The sequence below is a fragment of the Tasmannia lanceolata genome, unplaced genomic scaffold (genome assembly GCF_043159265.1).
Source record: "Tasmannia lanceolata isolate RefF3 unplaced genomic scaffold, GAP_Taslan_0.1 ptg000023l, whole genome shotgun sequence".
In the NCBI taxonomy this organism is placed as follows: Eukaryota; Viridiplantae; Streptophyta; class Magnoliopsida; order Canellales; family Winteraceae; genus Tasmannia; species Tasmannia lanceolata.
Genome location: NW_027518700.1, coordinates 3899367 through 3924137, shown reverse-complemented (window position 1 = coordinate 3924137; position 24771 = coordinate 3899367). Strand labels below are relative to the sequence as shown.

The window sequence follows — 24771 nt, the reverse complement described above, 5'->3', positions numbered from 1 at the left end:
CGGTTCGGTTCTTCGGGTTGGACCCAAACCATGTCCATCCCTAGTAAATACATTGTGATGAGGGAAATGGAGTTTGTATATGGCTTGTGCCCGTGAAGTCCAGTATTTATCAAAAAGTACAACTGGCCCACTTCACAAGATGATCTAAACTGTTCATTTATCGGGCCGCATCGTAAATAGGATGTACCCCATAGATCATCTCCTTGGGATTATCCTAACCCTCCATTCTGTTAATAACTATATAAAGGTAGGAGTCCAGCATTTTTCAGAAAGTAGAATGGCCCCACCTCACAGGATGATCTAAACCGTTCATTTGTTAGGCTATAATGTAAATAGGATGTACCCCATACATCATCTCCATAGGATGATCCTACCCCTCCAACTTCTATATAAAATTTGTTGGGCTATAATGCAAATAGGATGTACCCCATCGATCATCTCCATAAGATGATCCTAGCCCTCCAACTTCTATACATAGAGTTTTCTACAGAATGGAGGATTAGGATCATCCTATGGAGATGATCTATGGGTTACATCGTATTTACATTATAGCCCAACAGATGAACAGTGTAGATCATCCGGTGAAGTGGGTCAACTGTACTTTCTCAAAAATGCTGGGTTTCAATTCTCAGGGAAAATAGTATAGCATGATTATCATCTAACCATGGCTATATCTGTAAATTTACCAACATATGATGACACTTCTCTAAAGATATTTAAAAAAAAACTCACCCACCTATCTCTCTCCAAGAAAAACCAAAAGGAAGAAGAAAGAGAAAAAGAAAAATGCCTTGCTCGATCATCTCCAACACCATAAATACTCCTTTTAGTCTTCTTCCTTTTCCCACCATTTTCCCAAGAATCTCTCCCTCCTTTTATCTTCCATTCCCTCTAAATTCCTCCCCTCTCACCAACGTCAACAAATATTCTATCCATCATAACTCATAAATCCCTCCAAGCAACGAATATCCAACGATTCTCTCACTACAAGAAACGAATTTCCAAAATTTCTATCCATTACAAAGAGCCCAACAAAGAAAGAAAACTTCATTCTCATTCAAAGAAATGGAAACTCTCAACGTTTCCTCGATTCCGATCCTTTACACTCTCCTTCTTCTTTCTTTCTTCGCGATTCTTTTATTTCCAGATCGTCTAACTCCAGTATCTTCATTGTCTAAAATGAGATTCAAATTTCAGACCCAGATTGGGAGCTTAAGCGAAGTTCGCGCGGTTCTTCCTGAAAATTCCACCTTCAAAAAGCCTATAAACAACGTAAGGAATTTCTTTTTCTAGTATATATTATGAGAAATGGTATCAAACTATCAACATAACCATATTTTGATATTTTCACAAACCATCTTGTCTTTTAGTATTTAAAGAGCCGTCAAAAGGTTATTACATTTCCCAAAAAGCTCTTAAGAGAGACTATGAAAGAAGAAAAGATAGTTGGGCTTGTGCAGATATCAAAATATGGTTGTGCTTATAAATTTCCCTATATTATTGTTCTTTATATATAAACCATTAAGGTTGATGAGCAATAAAGAAAAGTCAACATATAGTAAGAATTTTAATCTTGAAAATTGATATCTTACACACTCTCTACCCCTTATACTCCATTACTCCTTACATTGGCTTTAACAACCAATGGAAGAAGTATAGAGTGGGGTGTGTCTATAAAAACAAAAGGGGTGCAAATATCGATATCTTAAGGATTTTATGATCGAAATTTTATGAAAATGCAGGGAAAGATTGGGAGAGTGAGGAGAGTTGAGGAGGTGGAGGTGGGATTGGCGAGAGCACGAGCTGCGATTCGGGAAGCGGCTTCGAGAGGAAACGTGTCCTCAATCGACGGCCAAGATTTCCCGAGCAGCGAAATCTATCGAAATGCCGCAGCTTTTCATCAGTGAGAAATGAGAATCCATAAATATTATGTTCTTAGTTTCTTTCCTTCTTTCTGCATTGGGAAAATTTATTATTTATCAATGCTTCCTTTGCTAAAAAAAAATCTCAGATTTTACTGCAAAGGAAACATCTAAGTCAAGCAGGGTGCGTAGTCCGCACTTTACGTTCGCATGCTGTGGACTAAAAAGTGGGGCTAAAGACTAAGAAAGTGTTAAGGCCATGTTTGGCAAAAAGTGTGGCATAGGGAGAGAATTGAGTAGAGTTTTTCTTTTCCTAATTCTCACCCTCTCCTCACTCATATCCTCTCTATTTTCTCCCTCTCCAACCCTCATTGCCCCTGTCTCACCTCTCACTGCTGGATAAACTAATATTTTATGGAATAAATTGCCATGGCTGCCAAACATGGCCTAAGCCTTTTACTTTTTTTAAGTGACGAGATTAAAAACATGCTTTTTTAGTGAGATTAATTTCTGCCATTCGCTGAAAAGTGACGGCTTGGCCGACGCACTTAGTCGCGACGACGGAGGTGAAATAGCCTCGCGGTTTAATCATATTAACAGAATTTCCCTTATAATTCGAAAATTCTTGAAAAAATCCCAAACTTTTAATCCATTGTTATAAATCCTGAGTAATTCAAAAATGCAAATTTCACAATAATTCATCATCTTCTCCTATATTATCTTAAATATCGCAAAAAATTCAAAAAAATAAAAAAAATAAAATTGAACTCACATCTTAATCTCACACAGACTTAACCATCATTTCATGTCTTTTATTGTGTCTTATTTAGAATGAAACATGAATTCCATATGAATGGATGATCTAAACCATTCAAATGAGGTCCGACGGATTATCCTAATCCCTTCAATTTGAGGAGTTTTCAATCCAGTGATATCCAAAAATAGGACCCACAAATCTACTCAAATCCAAGATATAATGCATTGAAATTTGTAAATAGAAAAGGTACATTATTTTTTGAAAAAATTTCCCAATTCTTCCCTAACTTTTCCCATTTTTTAGAACATTTGCCTCCGATATGTTCCCGAATCCAAACTATTTAACTATGGTTGAATGTTATTTTTGACTTATTAAGACCCAAAAGGTGATCAAAGAGTGGGCCCCACTTAAATCCTGCCCCTCATAAATAATCAAAGCAAGTGAGCCCTCTTCCTTTCATTGGATATATGGTCAATTATCAGCCATTGATGGGATTCACCTACACTGAAACACTCGCAATGGTAGCAATAATTTCACCAATAGTGCGTGAGATCATTGTCTGATTCCTCCGATTAAAGCCTCTTTCATCACTTGCAATTCAAGCTTTCAAAGTGATCCAAATGATTCAATTATGTTCCACATTCCAAGGTGAAATGACAAAATTCCCCTTACCATGTTCATTTCTCAATCTCTATTTGAAATGACCAAACTATCCTTTGAAATCCTAGGAGCTACTTGGAGATGGAGAAGTGGTTTGAAATGATTCAAATTTCTCAGGTCGGGTCCGGTTCGGTCGAATTTTTAATGATTAGGTTACTATAGTAATTAATTTTAAAGATTGTAAATCTTCCCATAAAAAATCTCTAAGTTTAAGTATTCAAGTGCGTAAATTTAAGAATGAAACTATTTTTTCACATCAGAAACCTTATTATCTCAGTGAAAACAATTATATCGATATGCTTGAAAATAATTTGGCATATTATTTTTAGAAAATCATAACATATACCTGAAACCCACCCAAAACCTATGATTTCTAAACGCAACCCATGTTATTTTCCACTCTCTCAATCGAGAATGACCAAACTACCTTTTGAAATATTAGGAGTTACTTGGAGATGGAGAAGAGGTTGAAGGTGTACGTGTACAAGGAAGGCGAGCCACCGCTCGTCCATGATGGGCCGTGCAAGAACATATACACGACGGAGGGGAGGTTCATACAAGAGATAGAGTTTGGGAAGAGCAGGTTTCGGACCGATGATCCACACCAAGCTCACGTCTACTTCATGCCATTTAGTATCACTATGATGGTCACATTCCTCTACCAACCTTTCTCTTATGATCTCTCCCCTCTCCGCAGCTTCATTTCCGACTATGTCGATGTTATTTCGTCTAAGTACCCCTTCTGGAATCGAACCCAAGGCGCCGATCACTTCATGCTTTCGTGCCATGATTGGGTGAGGATTTTTGTTATATGTCTACTTAATCTAAGACAAGTCATTTTATTATTCGTAGGCGAAGTTTGAAACCCTAATCATAATGTTGTTAACTTAATAACATTGGGCCCGTTGTAAAATATATACTAATTAGTCATCAAGAATCATGATTGAACCAATAGGTTTTAAATTTATTTAAAACAAAACTCTTCAAGAAGTCGCAAAGGGTTGCTTAAGTTTAAAGTATATATATGAGATATTAAACCCGTTTTCTGAGTGAAAACGCCTTTCGAGTAACCCTAATATCATGATTTCTTTACTCAATTTTTTTTTTATTCTGTACCCATATGAGATTCAATTTTTTCTAATATGAGAAACGCTAAGGCCCTGTTTGTTTTGGATTTTGTGAACCGATTGTGAGTCCAAAACTGATTACTGGAGTCAAATTTAGGTTTAATTTGAGTACAACAATCAATTTTGGATTTTGAGAATTGATTTTGAGTCCGAAACTGATTATTGGATTCAAAAATATAATTGAGTCCAATAATCTGGTGTCAAAATCCAAAACGAATATGGCTTAAGGCAAAAGAAAACATGATTTTAGAAGTGATTGAAGGGCATTTTTCTAAGTTTGATGTGATATTTAGGGACTTTATGATTTTTTTTTCATAAAACTTATAACTTTTTGACTGTATCATGATTTTCAATGATTAATTGGAAAATATTTTGTAGATTAGAGATGAGTGCTGCTACTGAGACACCGAGAGTGGAACCGAACAAATCCCCACATGCCAGGGGTAGTTTTGTCCTTTTAAGGAAAAAAACCATAAAAACAGGAACCAGATTGCTAACATGTGAAGAGGCTATTTGTTCGGTTCCACTCTTGGTGCCCAACTCGGTTACCATATCATATTCATTAGAGATTTATAGGAAAAATCCCTTCATTTGAATCTAAATGGGAATCCCTAACGGTCAAATTTACGTACAATGTGTGTTCATGGCAGGGTCCCCAAGCCTCGCGGGCCAATCCTCTTCTCTACAACTCATCCATTCGAGCCCTTTGCAATGCCAATACCTCTGAAGGGTTCGACCCTCGTAAGGACATTAGCCTGCCGGAGATCAACCTACGAACTGGCGAAATGTCGCCGGAGCTCCTTGCAACCCCACCGGAAACTAAACTAAGACCCTACCTCGCCTTCTTTGCTGGTGGGGTCCATGGTCCTATACGTCCCTTACTCCTTCGACACTGGAAAGGCCAAGACAACGATCTTCGAGTCTACGAATACCTCCCCAAAGGGCTTGATTACTACTCATTCATGCTCAAATCCAAATTTTGCCTTTGCCCGAGTGGTTTCGAGGTTGCGAGCCCCAGAATAGTAGAGGCCATTTACGCGGAATGTGTACCGGTGATCATTTCCGATCATTACGTGTTGCCATTTAGCGACGTTTTCCGGTGGGAAAAGTTTTCGATACAAGTCGCGGTGTCGGATATTCCGGCATTGAAGAGGGTTCTGAGGAAGGTTTCTGAAGAAGAATATGAGAAGTTGAAGGATGGTGTGAGGGCTGTGAAGAAACATTTTTTGCTAAATCAGCCTTCAAAGAGGTTTGATGTTTTTCATATGATCTTGCACTCTATATGGCTTAGAAGGCTGAATATAAGGCTCTGATAGTTACCAACAAAAGAATATGGAAAGAAAGTTTTAGTAGGGATTTTGGTGTCAAGATAAGATAATTATCTTTGCTCTTGAGAGCTTCCTTTTTCTTATTTATTGTGTAATTTCTGTTCAGGTTGGAATTGTTTTGTAAATAAGGAAAGGAAAAGATTACCAAAATGTTTAAATGTACTTCATGATCCAAATCTCTCAGAAGGATAGAGATGAAGGATAATTATAGGGAAATGATATCAGCACAAGCATGTTTAGATATTTTCACTAACTCATCTTATCTTTAATATTTAAAGAGCTGCCCAAGGTTATTACAGTTCCCAAAAAAGCTTTCGGAAGCTAATTAAAAAAGAAAGAGAAGCTGGGTTTGTGCATTTATTAAAAGAGAAAAGTGAGCGTACTTGGTCGAGTAGATAAGCTTATCTACTCGGTCGGCTAAAAACAATGGGGGCCCACATTTTTTGGGTGATCCAAACCATTCATTTGAAATGTCCTTACCTAGATAGGGTGTTCAAAAAAAATCAGCCCCATAGGATCATCCTAACCCATCCAACAATGGAGGGAAAATGGGTAGTTTTGTGGACAAATTGTGTCTATCCATTTTTCCTCATATTTCCCTCCACATTTGAATCGGTTATGATGATCCTATGGATCTGATTTTTTGTGGGCACCCTACGTAGGTAAGGGCCTTTCAAATGAATGGTTTGGATCACCCAAACAGTGTGGGCCCCCACTGTTTTTAACCCGACTGAGTAGATAAGCTTATCTACTCAGTCGAGTAGGAACACTTTTCCGTTATTAAAACATGTTTGTACTGATATCATTTCCCTAATTATACTGTAGAAAACATTGATCTTTGCACACCTCTCTTTTTCTTTGACTTCTTTTATTGGTAGTCATCAGGCTAGTCAAAGCCAGGAAGAAAAAATTCAGAAATAAATTGGAAATCATCAAGTCATTGGGGTGTGAATTGATCCCCAAGTTAATATTCAGAAAATTAGAACTGCATAGAACACAGTAGTTACCCTACTAACACAAATAACAGACACAACCTCAATTATCAACAATTAAACTCTTGTTTATTTATGTTAGGTCTTTTGGCATTTTGATATTGCCACGCCTAATATTACTTTTGGGAGCTGATGTTCTCCATGCTTTGTTTTGATATTGCCGCGCCTAATATTGCTTCGAAATGTTGTAGCCTTAATAGAATCTTGTCCTTTATTTTATTTTTATCCCCCATCAGCAACCAATCAAAAGCTTCAAGACAAGGAGGGATAAATCATTAAATCTCACTTCCTGAAATTTATTGGGAAATGATATCCAAACCCCTTTTGATATTGGCACTCCTCTTTAGTTTACATTTTTCTCATTGGCCGATACAATCCCTCCATTAAACTATGATATTTTCCTTCATCCCAACAATCAAAGGGGTTTCTGAAAAGGATAAGGGGAAAAAATGGGCAGGCCATAGCCCTGTTTGAGAAGTGATTATTCTAATAACCCAACAAAATTCATTAAATTCAAGCAGAGACAAGCTATAGGGATAAAAAGATAATGTGGAAGAGGTGTAAAGCAAGCAGACCTCTCTCTTGGCATTGCAGCAACACCCAAACCTAAAATTCAACAAAGCTCCAACTACTAATCCAACAAAAAAATCATAAAATAAAAATAAACCTAGTAAAAGCTAATAGCAAAAAGTATCCTTCTCGTCTTTTGGGTCACGAATTTCTGCTGTAAAAAACAATAGCAATGCCTTCCAATTTCAGCAATACATGGTACATTACAGAATGCTTTAATGAGCGAAAACCGATCCTACCTGGTCTTTTATAGTTTCTTGTTTCACCCAGCTCCTCCTCCTCAGAATATATGCACAATATCATAAGCAAATCTGGGTTATATCAAAGAAACCAATTGCAAAACAAGCCACTTAAAGCATATAGGTTGGTTTATTAGAACTGCTTCTTGATCCGAAGCAACAACCAAGTTACTCCTATTTATAATAAGAAGTCCAAACCATATCCATGATTACCATTTTAGAGAATATATTTATTTTCCAAAGACAGGATATAACAAAAAGGAACACATGCAATTCATGGATTGCCTGGTCCACAGCAGCCAAAGTCGTGAATGAGATGAAAAAACAGGGTTTTGCTCAAATCCCATTCATGAATTGGGGCGGAAATCCGCAATTAGTGACATTTCTGCAAGAGAATATTGTGGTTGGCCAAGAATGCCAACCCACCCTAATCTGCGAATGAGATGAAAGTAATAGGCAATTCATGAATTGGTGGCTGTCCAAGTTATCATTTAACTATGTTGTAATTGTAATATAATGCTTTGTTATGATATATTTCATGGCTAAGAAGAAAGTAAAGGATACGTCCAGGATAGCACGAATGACTGCAATACATAAAGATAACGTCAGTACAATATTATGCAAACTTAACACTGCAAATACTTTAAAAAAGAATGCGTTACTGAATTGGATAACAAGCAAATAATAGCAATAATAATAAATTAAAACATGTTTGGCATAACTTCATTATAAAGCAGTTTGGACATCAATTATAAGATCCAAATCAAATGCAAAACACATGTTATTATGAACATACAATATGCATATAAAAGGATGCGAATAAAGCCTAACTAAAATCACAGACAACATGATCTCATACAGGAACTACTCGTAATAATGAACTTGCAAAATGGATCCGTTTATCATAAAGAGATCCGTTGTTCCTAACCCTGCTCAACCTCAGTGCCGGCGGAAGATAGGTCTCCTCGTGTTGCATGATATTTATGGCCTATAATATCCTATAATATGTCCCCCCCCCCGGGAAAAAAAAAAAACGGTTTCTGTGATAATGGTTCACTGCTTGAGGATAAATTAACCCCTTTGCCTATAACTTAACGAATAGTGTTAGAATGGGGGTTGGGGGGGGGGGGGGGGGAGGAAGATTGTTCACCTATGTTTTCGACATTATAGGGTTTGAGCATTTTGGGTATCCTTCTCATGCTTTCTTCTCCTTTGGCCAGCCCACTTTTTTATTCATTAACTTAGTAAACAAGGGATTAAATTATGGGTATGTGACTGAGAAAATGCAAACACTTTTAAATAAAGTTATGCGGGTACAAGAGATAGACAAAAAAAGACGATATTGGATAAAAAAAATATATAAATATAAATCCTTGGATATACTTGTGAAAATAAACAATAAATGTAAAATGGATTCTGGGCACTAAAAAGCATAGAGTATACATGCTTTCAAGCAAAGCCTCAAAAGAATACATTGTACAGTCGAACTCGCAAATAAAAATGATCAGCTACCTAATCTGTAACAGATTCTATCTTAAAAAAAAAATCTGTAACAGATTCTGTATTCTTGGGACTTAGATAGCGAGCACAAACAGTGTCACTGTACGGATTTTTTATTGCAGGATCGGTTTTCATGAATAAAACCGAGAAAACATCAAAATTCGGCGAAACAGCCAAAATTTATGATTTGTGGAATGTTTTGGCCGAAATTTGGTACCATGTCCACAATCACACTTCCAGCACTCTCATTCAGTCAACCTCGAGGATTGATGGCTAATAATCTGTTCCAATTTTCCCTTCATCTACAGCCTTTCTCTTCATTCTAACTGGGAAACCATAATAATTACAGACTTGATTCAACAACTTTGCCTCTTTTTTCAGGATTAGTTGTTTGGGATGACAATAATATCCGCATTTTCTAATGGAACTCGCCACGATCCTAGTTAAAGCTTCTTTCTTTTTTTGAATGGTACGATCCTAGTTATAGTAATAATGTAAGCATTCCTTTCCAGACCATGGCAATGGATTCCACAGATATCATATTTACCTCCCAAAAGCAAGACGATCTGTAGTCCTTTTCCCATTCAAGAATAAAGTATATAAGGGGACACTAATTTCTTAGGAGAGGTATGTCTAGGGGTGTGACCAGAATGTTCTATCTGAGATTCTGAATTATGCAAGTATTTTTTTTAACCACACTCTCACGTTACAAAATGGCCCTTATCTGCTCCCACATGTCTGATAAGGCTATGCAATTGGCTTTCTAGCATGTCACATGACACATCTGCAAGGCATCTGAAAATACCCACAATATGGCTTATAAATCTGCCCTCGTATTTCCCACGGCCACCAGCCACTACATGATGCGGGGCAGGGTAACTCTCTCTCTCTCTCTCTCTCTCTCTCTCTCTCTCTCTCTCTCTCTCTCTCTCTCTCTCTCTCTCTCTCACACACACACACACACACACACTAAACATTCTCCGCAGTGTGAAGGAACTAACCACGATACTAGTTCAAAGTACTGATGTGAGCATTCCTTTTCAGGCAATGGCATAGGATTTGTACCAGAAGTCCTCGGACATCATATTTACGCCCCAAAAGCAATACAATGTGTGTCCTTCCGCCATTCAAGAACCAACTTTGTAGGTAGACACTAATTTCTTACGAGAGGTGTGACTGGGAGCCTGGGAGTGTGACCAGTGTGTTCTATCTGAGATTTTAAACTATAAAAGTGCCTCTCTGAACCACGCACTCACCCTACAAAAATGGCCCACGTCTGTTCCCAGTTGTCTAATGAAGGCTATGCAATTGGCATTCTAGCAAGCCACATGACACATCTAGAACATGTGGATGCGTAAGCGCACGCACATACATACAAATTGATCTTCATCATAATATTATCCACTGATGTCGCCATAAACGTCATAGATCGGTGCGGTCTTATACTTTCCTCCTCAACTTCATCGTCAACATAATCATCATAAATCGGCATATCTTTTCTTTAAAGGGATATTTTTCGTCTCCAATGTCATCAACAACATAATCATAAATAGGTAAAGAATCCTCATAAAAGGCTTCTTCCTTTTCATAAAAATCATCATAAACATTAAGGGGCCGTTTGGATATGCGGATTTTAGAAACCAGGTTTTTAGTTTGAAAACAGTGTAAAAGAGGGTTAGAGACAAGAGAAGAAGCGGACCAGCCATCGTTTTTGACTCATTTTGAATTCTCTCCCTTCTTTCCATCAGCAAGAGAGTAGAAGATCCTCCCATTTTCGTGGTTTTAGAAACCCCAGGTTGCAGGAGAGATTTTTAAAACCTGATTTTCTTGCTTAAAATCCAAGAAACGCTGCCAGGACAGCACACAGCAGCCTGATCATGAACCCTCTTTTACACTGATTTCAAACTAAAAACCTGTTTTCTAAAATCTGCGTATCCAAACGGCCCCTAAAAAGTGGCAAAGTTTCATAGAATTGATTTTCCATATCTTCTCCAAAAAATCATGTTCTTAATCTTCCATATTTACTTCATCTTCAGAACTAACTTCCGGTATATCCCCAGGTTAGCAGTCTCCTTTTGGTACATCCATATGGGCTATCAATCGATCTCTACCTACCCCACATAACCTACACCTATGTGATAGTGGCTCAATCAATCTTTGCATCTCCAACAGTCGCCTTTTGGTACATCCATATGAGCTCTCACTCGATCTCTACGCTGCAAAGCCTACACCACCGTGATAGTGGCTTAATCAGTCTTTGCATCTCCAACATCTCACCTTGTTGTGTCTGGTTTTTCCTTGGCACTGGCAGACGTCAGATTGCCATCGCAAATGTCAGATCTACTTACCAATGTGAAGCAGCAAAACAAAATAAACGAGAAAATCCAAAAGAAGAGAGCAAGAGGGGAATCGAAATAACGAAATGGGTGGTGCTGCTGTTCATGCAACTTCTTGAGGGAGAAAATCCTCCACGAATTTTAATTAGGTCAACAATCTTTTTTTTTTTATTCGTCATAAATCCCAAAGACTCACCTAAAGACTCGAATTCAAACATTGAAATAGACTCCTAAACAAACTTAATAATTTCTAAAACAAATTAGTAACAATTCAAATTGAATCAAACATGCTAAAAGTAACAGTCCTTAACATAGAAACCAAAAAGAACTTTCCTAACTCTAATGCGGGTGAATAGAACAAACTACTAAAAAGGCAACAGACCCAAAAATATTAACACTTTTTAGAAGCCAATACGTTCCTAATTGGACTCTAGGACTTAAACATAGAAACTGAATTAAAACCCGAACTCCCTTAAGAAAATAAAAAAGAAGCAACTTTTTCATGACTGTCATATCTGTTCATGCATCAGGTTTCTATAGAGCTAAGCATATGGCCCTCTTCTATCACATTCATCATGAAGCCTATTCATAAGCTGACAAACTTGTTGACTAGGTTGTTGACACCCTTCCAATCTGGGAAAGGATTTATTTTCTTGTTGTCTGTGGACACTTCTGATTTTCTTTTTCCTATTGTATGTTTCACCCAGATAAAATTGGCGCATACAAAATTAATAATCTAACTACAGCAAACATTCAAAGTTCATAATTATTCTGAGCATACGGACACCTAGGGGTGGCCAGAACCGAACCAGAACCGAACCAGAACCGAACCGGAACCGAAGAACCGAACCGGAACCGAACTGTAAAAAAATATTTTTGGTCCGGTTCGGTTCCACTGATGAAGAACCGAAAAATTTCGGTTCGGTTCCGGCTCTAATGTTCTCGGTTCGGTTCCGGAACCGAAGAACCGAACTTTGAATATATATATATATATATATATATATATATATATATATATACTTAATAATATAAATTACTTATAATATTAATAAGTAATAGTTAATACTATTCTTATAATAAGAAAGTAACTTATATTATAACTTTAATTAAAAGTTTTTATAAATTATAATTAATAATTAATAATTACCAATTAGAACCGAAGAACCGAACCGGACCGAACCGATTATGTTCGGTTCGGTCCTACTGTGTAGTACAGTTCGGTTCGGTTCTTACGGTTCATGGAACCGAGAACCGAGAACCGAAAAAAAATGAACCGAGAACCGAGAACCGAACCGGTTGGCCACCCCTACGAACACCACACCGAAATAGAACCATATCAAGCTACGGACTGAAGTTTGACGTGATTCATGGATTAAATGGATCTAAGATGTTAAGCCCATTGCCAAGCTTAGGATAGTGTTAGAAGTTCCGATAGTAACAATTTCATGCTTCAAAGTTCCAGATCATGAATGTTGATTGAATAGACAAAAACAGCATAAGATTTCTTCAGCATGCCAACATTTGCGCATACTGGTGGTACAGAGAAAAACGACTTAAGATTCCACATATTTTAGGTATACGATAAGCAAAATAAAATAAGTAGTATGTCACTACTTTCACATATATAAAAAATTGAACAAAACTTGCTCCAAGAGTATCCTAGTATAATCATCACGCATGAAAGAACACACACACACACACACACAATTTACAGCATAGAGCTGTAGAGGAATATTGATTCTTGAATGCCATTTTAGTAAGAACTACTAAACTGGGAAAAGATATATGGCAGTCTCAGTCAATGTGTGTAAATCATTCCTAGAAGACACCCACGAATATCTAAAATAATAGGGAAATCAATATACCATAAGCCCGCTCAAAAAGCCATCTAGTACAATCCGGTTCCAAGAGTCGAAGTACGCATGTACGGAGAACTTTGTCTTTAATGCAAGTCCCAAAGATGTAATGGCCATGACAAGGAAATAAAAGACAAAGCCCGTCAAGCCTGTCAGTCCCCAAATTCCCGCAACCACTCCACCGATGATAGATAAAAATGTACGGCTGGCATGAATGAATCAAGTACATCATAAGCGTAATATATTTTCTGAATACAACCACAAGTAGCCAGATAACTTGAAGAAAATTAAAAATGGAGCTAATACTAAGTTCAACTTAAAACAAAAGAACATATATTTTTGAAGAAACTGAAATTAAATGCGTACTTCAATAAGACTGAATGACAAGGCCATAATAGGTGGCCACTTGAAGAGGATACAGGGGTATGACAACCTATGTGCCCACAGCATTAGAAGTGACTTCCACCCTAAGATAGGCAAAACTACACTTTCCTCCATTCAGAGAGGGAGCTATTATATGGCAAGCGTAAATATATCAATTGCTTGAAATACATTAGTGGGCAAAAGTACTGGCAGGAGCAACTTATTCTATAACAAAAATCATTCCATTCTCTAGACCCCATTATCGATGGGCCATACCCCAGAAATCTCTCCAGTCAGACTATCCTCGTGGTTTTAAATTTCTAACCAACTCACACAAAACGACTGAATATGCGTGACAACGTATGTCACTAGGTGTTACGATGTTGTTAAATCATTATGGGTGGCTATTTTGCTTATGTGAATGTCTCTAAGTGTGTATTTGTACCTCTCTCTTTTTTTGTTGCTTATGTAATTGTCTCTAAGTGTGTATTTGTACTTATTCTAGTGTTTCCTAAAGTTTCATCATAAAATTATATCATTTGCATATTTTCCATATGTGTCAGTGACTTTACACGAAATACAGGACATGAATGTGGAACATGACTTGTCTACAGGTGTCCTCTGGCACTACTTCCATCATTTTCCTGCAACACCATAACACGGATAGAACTAAAATAGAGCCATTTTTGTAATTACTAAAACAAATAAATTTATACGTATGAGTGTTAATTGAGCATGGCTTATTAAGAAGACAATTTGGAAGTGGAAATAAGGAAACAGTAACATTTCAATCATAATCTAACAGGGGCCGTAAGGGTTCTTTTTACTGAATTCCGAAGTCTACCTATCAAGATATGTTTATAATAAGTTTCTCCAACAAGGGGATTAGAAATTGATCTTCTCCAATGTGTATGTTTATATGCTCTTAAATAATAACCTGTATGCGAAAAAAATGATGGTTAGACAACTTGAATTCGACAATTGTGTTGCTTGTGCCCATGGTTTTAAATTTCGGCCTACATCCAAAATTTCGTTTTACGGTTTGGATTTTGGCTGAAATTTGGTCATTTTGACCGAAATTGTAAAAATTTCGGCCGAAATGACTGAAATTTGAAAAAAAAATCGGTTTCCATAGGGACCAAAACTGAAATTAAATACGCGACAGGGTATTGTAAGTGGCAGAGTGGCCTTGCTGCCATGATCGACTGAGATTCAGCCCTATGTCGCATCGATTCGTAAAAATTAAAAAAATAAAAATAAAATACTAATACCAACAAAAGTTATTGGGGTGAAGTTAATTAATTTTGGTGGGAAAAGACTGGTACCCTCCTATAGCTCAAGAGACTTGAAAGACCCCTAAAAATTAAAATTTGGACCTTAGGATGGTCCCCATCGACTATGTTCGTCAGCTTCGACATAAGCAGGCCCTTGCAATCCAAGTACAAGCATTAGGAAACCCTCCTTATTTGTAGAAGCCATAAAACATGATGGATGAATAGAAGTTGGGGCAAATATAATAAGTGCACTATACAAGTGATACATGGGAAATTGTAACTAGAATTACAAAGAACACAGCAGGTTGTAAGTGTGTTTAAGCTCAAGCAAAAGCAAGATGACACTATTGATAGGTACATGGCAGTAAAGGCTATAATCAACAAAAGGGGACTAGACTACGAAGAGACCTTTAGTTTTGTTGTTAAAAGTACCATGGTTCAAATGATTATAGCCTTAGTGATGGGGACCATCGTAGGCCCCATATTTTAATTTTAAATGCCATTTAGGCATTTTTTAAGTCCTTCAAGCTATATTAAGGGTACCATGGAGTTGTATGTGTTTAAAAAGGGGTCCACAAGTGTATTATGAAAATCTCAAGTAATAAGGGCAATTGAGTCATTTGTAATTAATCACTTAAGTTTACGTAACCAAAAGGGCCCACTTTGCAACTTAAAACAAGTCTAGCAGCCTATTGGTGGTACGAGATATCCATGTCTGGAGTTCTAGAAAAGTCAAGAATTCTAATTTGTTTTCAGTTGGAATTTGGGTTCTATTAGAATTAGTGGATTGAGTCTTGAAGTAAATATAAATGTAAGGCCTTTGGCCGCTTTTGACAATACACAATAGAGAGAGAAGATTTTTGCTGCCAAGCTTGGTTGAACCATAGCCCACGAGAAAACCCTCAAGGGTACACTATCTCTTTCTCTCTCACTCCTTAATTCTTTTCTCTGAGTTTTTTCTTTAATTTCTAGCTTTAATCATCTGTATTTTCAATGCTTGATCTCTACATATGATTCTTTGATCCCTACGCCCCTTAGTTTCATCAAATACCCTTGCCTGCACCTACCCGGTATAAGTCTGAAACTTCCTAGCATACATCTACACATTCCCGGCATACTTATGCACCCTTCTAAACCTACTCTAAACCAAGCAGAAATATTTTTCTAATCTAATCATACGTTTTAGGATCCAAAATCCTAATTTCACCCATCCTTTTCACCCCTAACGTCCCTTCCATAGATTCATCCTACATCAATTTGGTATCAAAGTTGCCTGTATAACGATCTTTCTGTAACCGTCTTGCATCACTTAACCAATCATTTTAGACAGTCATTATCTCAGATGATTGTAAATAATGCTTTCTAATATGGTCATTTTTAGACAGTCATTATCTCAGATGATTGTAAATAATGCTTTCTAATATGGTCATTTTTAGACAGTCATTATCTCAGATGATTGTAAATAATGCTTTCTAATATGGTCATCTATAGAAATATAACTATACACATATCTAATGGAGATCAGACAGACGTGATCACCAAAGGCTTGACTGGAGTCTGCACTCTGGAGTGCACCACACTTTATTAACAAGCTTAGCATGCTCCAAGAAAACACTAAGCTTGACAAGGAGTGTTAGTGAATACGAGTATACATGAGGGTATTTTGGTTATTTGTGATGTGTGTATATAAGTCACTATAAACACAAATTTCAAAATTGATAAAAACATACTTTATCCCTCATGTTGTCTATGCTTCTTTTTCTTCTCTTAATCTGTCACTTCTTCACACTAAATCCCTCTACAAAAATCCCTTCAATCTTTTTAGTAATAATAGCAGTTGTGGTATAGTACTAATACAATTAATAGAGATCTTCTAAGCATTTTGTGTTGTAAGCTAGGATCGTATGGTGCATAGTTATCATGAGTTACAACATTGAAATAGTATGGATAACTGTTACATGTTGCATGGTTCCATTCCACGTACAATGTCCATGCTTGGCCCTTGCAATCCCATTTTGAGATAAATCACAGTTTTAACTTTGATCAGATTATCATGCATTTCAAAATTCAAAGATCCTTTGTTATGAAACTTACAAGTTCTTAAGGTCACCATAAAACTCTAGTACAAATTAGCTTCAAGTTATAACAGGTTTATGAAACATACCTGTAGTAGATCACTTTCATGTTACTCTGCAAATTGTCAACACTAAAGGTTGGTATATCATCACCAGCATCACTTGATTTCTTTTCAGTAGAACTTGAATCACCATGCATTGCCATAACTCCGTTTCCCCGAGTGTTTTATCTATGGGATAAAAAAAAAATGGTCTGTGATTAGAAGACTTATTGGAAGGAAATATACAAGTAATTCATTGCAAGTGTTACTCTTTCCAAAATTGGTCTGTGATTAGAAGACTTATTGGGAGGAAATATACAACTATACAAGTAATTCATCGCAGGTGTTACTCTTTCCAAAGATTTAAAGGGGCTGTTTGGATGCACTGATTTTGCTTTCGCTGAAATTTTTAAAAACAATCTGGATTGTAAAATCTGTTATTTGGGTGGCATCATGTATGTTCAAAGGATGTTGTTTTACGTAATTTGGATGAAATCCTATTTTTCATTTAAAAAGAAATTGTTGTGTTATTTTACTTTTAATTTCGTTTAACACTATCATTTAACCAAATGAATTGGCAATTCCAATGACTACACCAATGCGTTTTTCAAATTTTGCATCGCCAGGCTATTATAGTAGTTCAACGGTTCGGGAGGCAAGAATTGTGCCCACTTCTCCACGGGGCCACGGCAACTTTACTACTAATTACTAAATTCTCCGAGAGGATTTCTCCCTTGGTTTTTATTAAAGGATTTTTCCTACTTAATCAGGCTACTACTAGGATTAGTTGATACATCTTACATCATTCAACCCATGATTATCAATAGATTCATGGGACACCAATTAAGGTCATTTCATATAATAGAGGCCCTCCCTAATTTTCATTAAACTTGATGCAGTACTAAGGATAGTGACAATGAGGGTAAACTGCACCACATCCCCAAAAGATGGAGACGAGCACAACCGCATAAATTAAAATAAGTATCCACACAACAGAAATCAACTTCTTAAGAACAGAGCAGGTGCGAATAAATCATATCAACCCAATTTGGTAGTTTTCCTCCTCCACAGATTGAATTACGTTCTAAATTATTCAGTCCTATACATTTCAAACATCATAATGAGACCTTTTCATTTATCCCTCCTGAATTCCACCTATATCTTCAATTATTCAACGCAAGTAACTGCCATTTGACAAACGGACACTAAAATCAGTATAGCATTGTCACAAAAAGATTTAGAAAACAAAAATTCAACTCCCCTATATCAATTTTCCTTCAACAACATACATGAATATACAAAGACAAACATGAACAACAACAATCAGAGAGAAATGGTTAATTTGTTTCAATGAAAACTACTACATAAGGACTCAAAATTACAAGAGGATTACTCAGCACATTGCATCTAAAAGGTTTCAATATTACCATAGAAGATAAGTAAAGGGTTGATTCGAGGCAACGTGACCTCCTAGAGGTTCAATTCGAGAGGAACCATGACTCTCCTAAAACAAAGTTTCTTTGTTTTTTGTTACCGAATTCTTCACATTTCCATTGTAATACAACCATTTAAATACAAGAAGAAAGGTATTACACACATGGTTTTAAATTTCGAGACCAATACCGAAATTTTCCGAAATTTCATTTTTCGCCATTTACCAAATTTCGGACTGAAATTTCGTTTAAATGCCATTATTTATTTATTTTTAAAAAGTGTTACAAAATTTCGGCCGAAATTTCAGAATTTCGGTCCGGAATTTCAGAATTTCGGTCCGGAATTTCGAACCAAATTACCAAATTTCTGACCCAAATTTCGGATTTCGCCGAAATCTCGGTGGGGTCAGAAACGGTTACCGAAACCGAAATTTTAAACCATGGTTACACATCACCAATCCATAACTCTAAAACTTACAAGACACATCATTAAAAAATTTAACACCCATAACCCTAAAACACATAAGCCATAAACACATAATAGGTGGAGGGGCAAGTGACATGAGAAGTTGAGTTAGGGTTTGGAATGTCCAATTTCAAAGATAACTTCATAGAATCTTTACTATAATCGTTCTTGTTCGTCTATCACAATCAATAAAACCCTAACAAAAATACTATACTCAATACCATAAACCCTAAACTAAATTAAAAAAATTAAAACTCGAAACTAAAATCCACTACGAAAATCGCAAAAACCCTACCCCAATCAACATGAGAGAGAGAGAGAGAGAGAGAGAGAGAGAGAGAGAGATTTGATTTCACCTCTCTTGATGCGATTTGATATCGGCACTCCCTTTCTTCACAAACCGCCCCTTTTTGTTTCAGGCCTCTGACTTTCTTTTGCAGCTCTCGCCCATTTTACAAAGCACTCATATACAAATTTAGGCTATTGATATTGGCGCTACCATTTTTATAATTGCACGAACTCAGCTTTTCTAGTACTTCATGCAAAGCTTTGTCTCTCAACCTTAAGGTTGGATGTTCCATCCCAACTTTACCAACCCAAAAATAAAAAATTGCTTATGGAAAAATCTAGTGATATAATATATAGGAAATTACCTACTAAGGAAAAGTTATTTAATGTGCATACAAGTGAACAATAATGCCGTTCAAAGTATACACTATATGTAAGTATATATTGTGTGTACATATGAAATATTTTTCAGTATCTTAAGATTCTTTCACATTCTTCATGAAAATTTTCTAACGAATTCATTAGCCAACCCTAATTAGTTTGGGACAAAGGCTTAGTTGAGTTGACTTGAATTAGTGGAATCCATTCTGGTGGTCTCAGTAGCCATAGACTAAGCAATACTAGATGTAGGCAAAAGATCAGCACCAAACTCCTACCAGACACTCGTGGTAGGAGGTTGCCTGGTTTTTTTATCTTTCCAGATAAATAGGTATGAAACCTAGTGCACCAGAAATGTGGATAAGACAGCGGCAAAGAGTTGGACGAAGGAAATGCCACATCGTTAGGGTTAAAGGGGTGGACAAGATCTAAGTGATAATTAATACTCTATAATTCTTCATAAAAAAGGCGGCCACCAATACTATTAATTATTAAAACCCCCACAGTACGTTGTTGAACTCTCATGCAACTGTTGTTCCGCAAAATGGCTTCAGCAACTGTGCCCGAGAAATTATTGCGGTTTTAGGCCGGATTAATGAATCAATGCAGACGCCCTTGCGGCTGATTTTTGCAAGGTCGCCCTTAGTTTTAATGTTCCTCTTTTTTAAGGGATTTGCTAGGGACCATCATAGAAAGGCATTTCTCGGCTGGCTGTTTCATGTGAGAGACACACCGGTTCAGTTATCAGCAGATTTTGTCTTATTCATTTTAATCATATAAGGTGGCTGCTCTCGGAAGCAACAGCCGTCCGCGAAATGCCTTTCTGGCAAATCCCCATTTTTAAATACTCATCATTGTTTACATCGCCCGTCCCGTCGACATAGTCCATGAGGACATGCAAACCTAAAGTGGTGTTTGGGTACAAGGCAAAAGAAAATCATGGAAAATAATGTTTTCCATGGAAAATATTCCATGTAAAATAAAATTCTATGGCCTAGTAGGTTTGCAGTTTTCTTGAACAACAAGGAAAATTTTTCGATTTTGGAAAAAAAAAAAAACTCCATAGAAAATGAGTTACCCAAACTCTAAATCTTATGATCTATTAAAAAAAACTCCAGAAAAAGTTTTCCTACATCCAATCAGCCTCTCTCTCCAAATACAATGGCAGAGAGAGGGTGGGATATGTGTAGACTTGTCTAGAGAAGATTAGAGGGAATTTTGGGGAATTTTATAGTGTATTTGGTTAGATGTCAAAGCATGTGGGAGAATGGAGGGGTGTCATTAACAAAATAAATAGTATAAGAGAGAGAGAAAGAGGCGCCACCTAAGCAAAAAGCTAATAACGATGTCTCTTCCATGTCTAGTAGTTCAATGGGATTTGAGCTAAAATTTGACAACCAAACAACATTTGGTATTTCATATTCCTAGAGAATGCTCAGCCGTCTTCCCTACTTTTTGCAACCAAACAGAGGGAAATGATGTGGTAACTGAGAGTAAGACTTGAGAGTAAGACTGACAAGAGAAACCATGCCATGTGTGCAAAAAAAATTAACTTTTTCTTATTCTCTAGACCAAAGGACTGCTGTACAACACTTGTAATGGGATGGCAACACCCCATTTGTTATCTCTCTCTCTCTCACTCAAAAAGAAACCCAAGCTAAAACTTCCAGGCATTAGAAGTTTAGGTGAGAAAATCACGAAGAATCACATGGGTTTGGTTGCAGTATGTAGCTTTTACAGAGAGCACAAACACCATGTTACCGTACATCATCATACACTGACCATTTCTCAAGACTTGACCATTTCTCAATTCTATCTCTATATATAACACATATTCCTCACCACCCAACATCCAAATAAAAAACTACACAGTAGAAAAAACTTCAAGATGTTCATCACGTGCCCCTCATTTGCTTTCCTTCTCCTCACTCTACTCATTTTAATGGCTAGCATGCCAAATCACTCAACCCAAGCATGCTTAGGGGGTGGTTCTTCAGGGGTCAATACGTATCAAAAGAGCTGCCCCGAAGCCGAGGCGATCATATTCTCCGGCGTAGAGAGGGCCGTAGCCGATGATCCGCGCATGGCCGCATCCCTTCTCCGCCTCCATTTCCACGACTGCTTTGTCAATGTGAACTTTATTTCAAATAAATAATTTGATTCATGGTTTAGACCCATTACTATGCCTATGTTTCTTTCGACGTAAAACAAATTTTATGCAAATTTTTTCACTTAAAATGGGCATAAAATAAATTTTATGCCCATTTTTTAACTTAAAAATGGGCGTAAAACAACTTTTACGCCCATTTTCAATAAAAAAAATGCGCGAGAAATTTGTTTTGCCGTCTTTTTACGTTGAAGGAAATGGAGCCTATGAGTAAAAAAAAATTGTAGCTATTGTTCCATTCCATCGCTATAAACACTTGATTTTTTCTAAGGGGTCAAAATATTATGTCGCTATTTATTACCATTGTTGTTGGCATTCTCACTATTTATATATTTTAGGAGGGATGATAAACTGAAGGGCGCCCTTGCAAAAACCAGATACAAGGGCACCCCATTGGCTCATCTCAATAAAGTGAATTTATAAGGGTATATAAAAAGTATAAGGGTTGGTCGACTGATAAATACAAATTTAAAGGAATAATGAATTCACTTTGTTGAGATTGACCGATGGGGGAGCTCCTTGTAGATGGGTTTTTCCAAGGGCGCCCTTTCGATCTAAAGCATTTTTCATAATGTGGATTTTGAAATTTTCAGGGATGTGATGCGTCTGTGCTGTTAGATGACACAGCTGAATTTGTGGGAGAGAAGACGGCAGCGCCTAACTTGAATTCTCTGAGGGGGTTTGAGGTGATCGATGCGATCAAGTGCGAGCTAGAACTTGCTTGTCCTGAGACTGTTTCATGTGCTGATATCCTGGCTACTGTAGCTAGAGACTCTGTTCTACTGGTAACGCATTCTAGTTAGTCACTTGGGCTCATTTTGAGTGTGTGCGCATGTAAATTGACATGGTTTAGCCATTAGGCCCTGTTCATCTAAGATTGTGGGCCGCAGACCTAATTATTAGACTCACAATTAAGGGTCTGTTTGTTTTAGATATTGACAACCAATTGAGGAGTCCCCAACCGATTATTGGACTCAAATTTAGTGCAATTTTCAACCGCTAATTGGTTGGGGGCTCCACAATCGGTTGTCATAATCTAAGGCCCTGTTCGTTTCAGATTATGAAAACCGATGGTGAGGGCCCCAACCGATTTTGGGCTAATAATCGGTTGGGGCGCCCCCAATTTGGCCCTCACCATTGGAACGAACTGGGTCTAAAACAAGCAGTGCCCTAGACTGTAATTTTGAGTCCAAGAATGCGTTTGGTACTCACAATCAGTATCAGATGTCACAATCTAATATTATAAATTCCCCTCTTGAAGGATAAATACACCCAACTCTCTCTCTCTCTCTCTCCATTTGGAGTGGGGGCACAACAAGTTCACAAGACTAACAACTAGTACCCTCTCTTCTCTATTTGCAATCACACATAGGGTGATTGGGACTACAAATATGGTGGGCCACCAAATAACGGTCCCGATCACAGTACCAATTGGGGCCCACACAATTGCTATGGCTTGATCTAGTGCCATCTGACTTCATTATTTCGCAAGCTGACACGTACAGCTTGGTTTTCATTGGCAGTCAGGTGGGCCCACATGGGAAGTCCCAATGGGAAGGAGGGACAGCTTAACGGCTAGTAAGGCAGCAGCCAATAATAACATTCCAGCTCCCAATTCTGACGTGGCAACCCTAATCAGCAAATTTCAGAACGTAGGACTCTCCCAGAAAGATATGGTCACCCTCTCAGGTATCTACAATTTCTCAAACCCTACCCAACCCAGAAAAAGAACATTTTGAAATATGGAAAGGGGTGCAAATATCAAATATGAGATTTTTATAGGGTGTGAGCAGGTATGTTTCCATATTCTTACACCATAGGATAGGATGATCCAAATCGTCCACTTGATGGGCCACAACGTAAATTTGTTGTGCCCAAAAAATCATTTCCATAGGATGATCCCAGCCTTTCGATCTGAAGCATTTTTCATAATAGGCAGTTCCTTATAGATCGAAGGGCTAGGATCATCCTGAGGGAATATGTTTTTGGGCACAACCTATTAACGTTGTGGCCAATCAAATAGACGGTTTGGATCATCGTATGTTGCAAGCCGTACTTTTTGAAAAATACTAGACTAGACGGGCCTACACCATGAAAAAACTCTCAGAAACAAGCATGAAAGTAGTGGGCATCCATGTCCTTTCTCCAAATCATCAAGGCCATTTTTGTCATTACAGGCGCACACACCATCGGAAAAGCTCGGTGTACAACGTTCCAATCTCGCCTGAACGGTGCCGGTTTAGAGACTCCGGGTCTCGACAAGGACTTCCTCACATCTTTGCAAGAGCTTTGTTCGGACTCAATTGTTAATAACACTACATTAGCGGAGCTTGATTTGGTAACGCCAGCCACATTCGACAACCAATACTACATCAATCTTCTCTCCGGCGAGGGACTGCTCACATCCGACCAAGCACTCGTAGTCGGAGTTGGTGGGACCCGCGATCTTGTACAATCTTATGTTGAAGACCCACTGAAATTTTTCGAGGAGTTCAAGGCATCAATGGTGAAGATGGGGAGCTTGAAGCCACTGACCGGAATTGGTGGCGAGATCCGGCGAAACTGCCGGAGTTTGAACTAGACTAGACATATGATCGTGTTTGTGTTTGATTTAAGTCTTTATATGGTTCTGTTTGTGGTGGTGTGCTTTTATTTTTGTTGGGTGTGGTATTGTATGCTAAGAGTGGTGAATTTTCTTAGGTTTTCGTGGACTTTGCAGTATTGTTTTGAATGTGGGGGTGGTATTGTATGCTAAGAGTGGGGTGTGGTATTGTATGCTAAGAGTGGTGAATTTTCTTAGGTTTTCGCGGACTTTGCAGTATTGTTTTGAATGTGGGGTTTGCTGTGGAATAGAATTAATGGTTTGTGACAAGTACGATATGGCAAAGCAAAAAATACTGCATAATAAATATGAAAAACCAATTTGAGAGAGAGAGAGAGAGAGAGAGAGAGAGAGAGAGAGCTATGAATCATTTTAGCCTAACAGGCTTGCTTGGGAGCCTAAGTTTGAATGATATTTTGCCTACCTGATATAGCCAGCCAGCCAGCCAAAGTCCTAA

General features: G+C 37.6%; 3 protein-coding genes across 6 annotated transcripts; 2 read left to right on the top strand and 1 right to left on the bottom strand.

Annotated features, from left to right (window-relative positions):
- Positions 1–797: 797 nt before the first annotated feature.
- Positions 798–5932, top strand: LOC143856330 (putative glycosyltransferase At5g25310). The gene is made up of 4 exons (XM_077366524.1): positions 798–1272; positions 1743–1903; positions 3722–4073; positions 5057–5932. Exons 1-4 carry the CDS (start codon positions 1066–1068, stop codon positions 5717–5719), a joined length of 1383 nt encoding a protein of 460 aa, XP_077222639.1. The 5' UTR covers positions 798–1065; the 3' UTR covers positions 5720–5932.
- Positions 5933–7287: 1355 nt separating this feature from the next.
- On the bottom strand, positions 7288–19395 carry LOC143856442 (uncharacterized). 3 transcript variants are annotated; one of them, XM_077366657.1, is made up of 6 exons: positions 19236–19395; positions 17029–17169; positions 13237–13432; positions 8100–8119; positions 7536–7607; positions 7288–7332 (listed from the first exon to the last, which is right to left on the bottom strand). In XM_077366657.1, the coding sequence occupies exons 2-5, from the start codon at positions 17142–17144 to the stop codon at positions 7577–7579; spliced, it is 363 nt and encodes a 120-aa protein (XP_077222772.1). In that variant the 5' UTR covers positions 17145–17169; positions 19236–19395; the 3' UTR covers positions 7288–7332; positions 7536–7576. The 3 variants fall into 3 exon arrangements, with proteins under 3 accessions (XP_077222772.1, XP_077222773.1, XP_077222771.1); XM_077366658.1 differs by adding an exon at positions 18108–18164 and having other exon boundaries at positions 7288–7607; positions 19236–19323; XM_077366656.1 differs by having other exon boundaries at positions 7288–7607.
- Positions 19396–21401: 2006 nt separating this feature from the next.
- On the top strand, positions 21402–24584 carry LOC143856379 (peroxidase superfamily protein). Of its 2 annotated transcripts, XR_013238179.1 has the most exons (5): positions 21402–21676; positions 22306–22497; positions 23236–23401; positions 23890–24412; positions 24513–24584. XR_013238179.1 is itself a non-coding variant. In XM_077366581.1 (4 exons), the coding sequence occupies exons 1-4, from the start codon at positions 21434–21436 to the stop codon at positions 24291–24293; spliced, it is 1005 nt and encodes a 334-aa protein (XP_077222696.1). In that variant the 5' UTR covers positions 21402–21433; the 3' UTR covers positions 24294–24423. The 2 variants fall into 2 exon arrangements, 1 of the variants encoding a protein (XP_077222696.1); XM_077366581.1 differs by lacking the exon at positions 24513–24584 and having other exon boundaries at positions 23890–24423.
- The last annotated feature ends 187 nt before the right edge of the window (positions 24585–24771 follow it).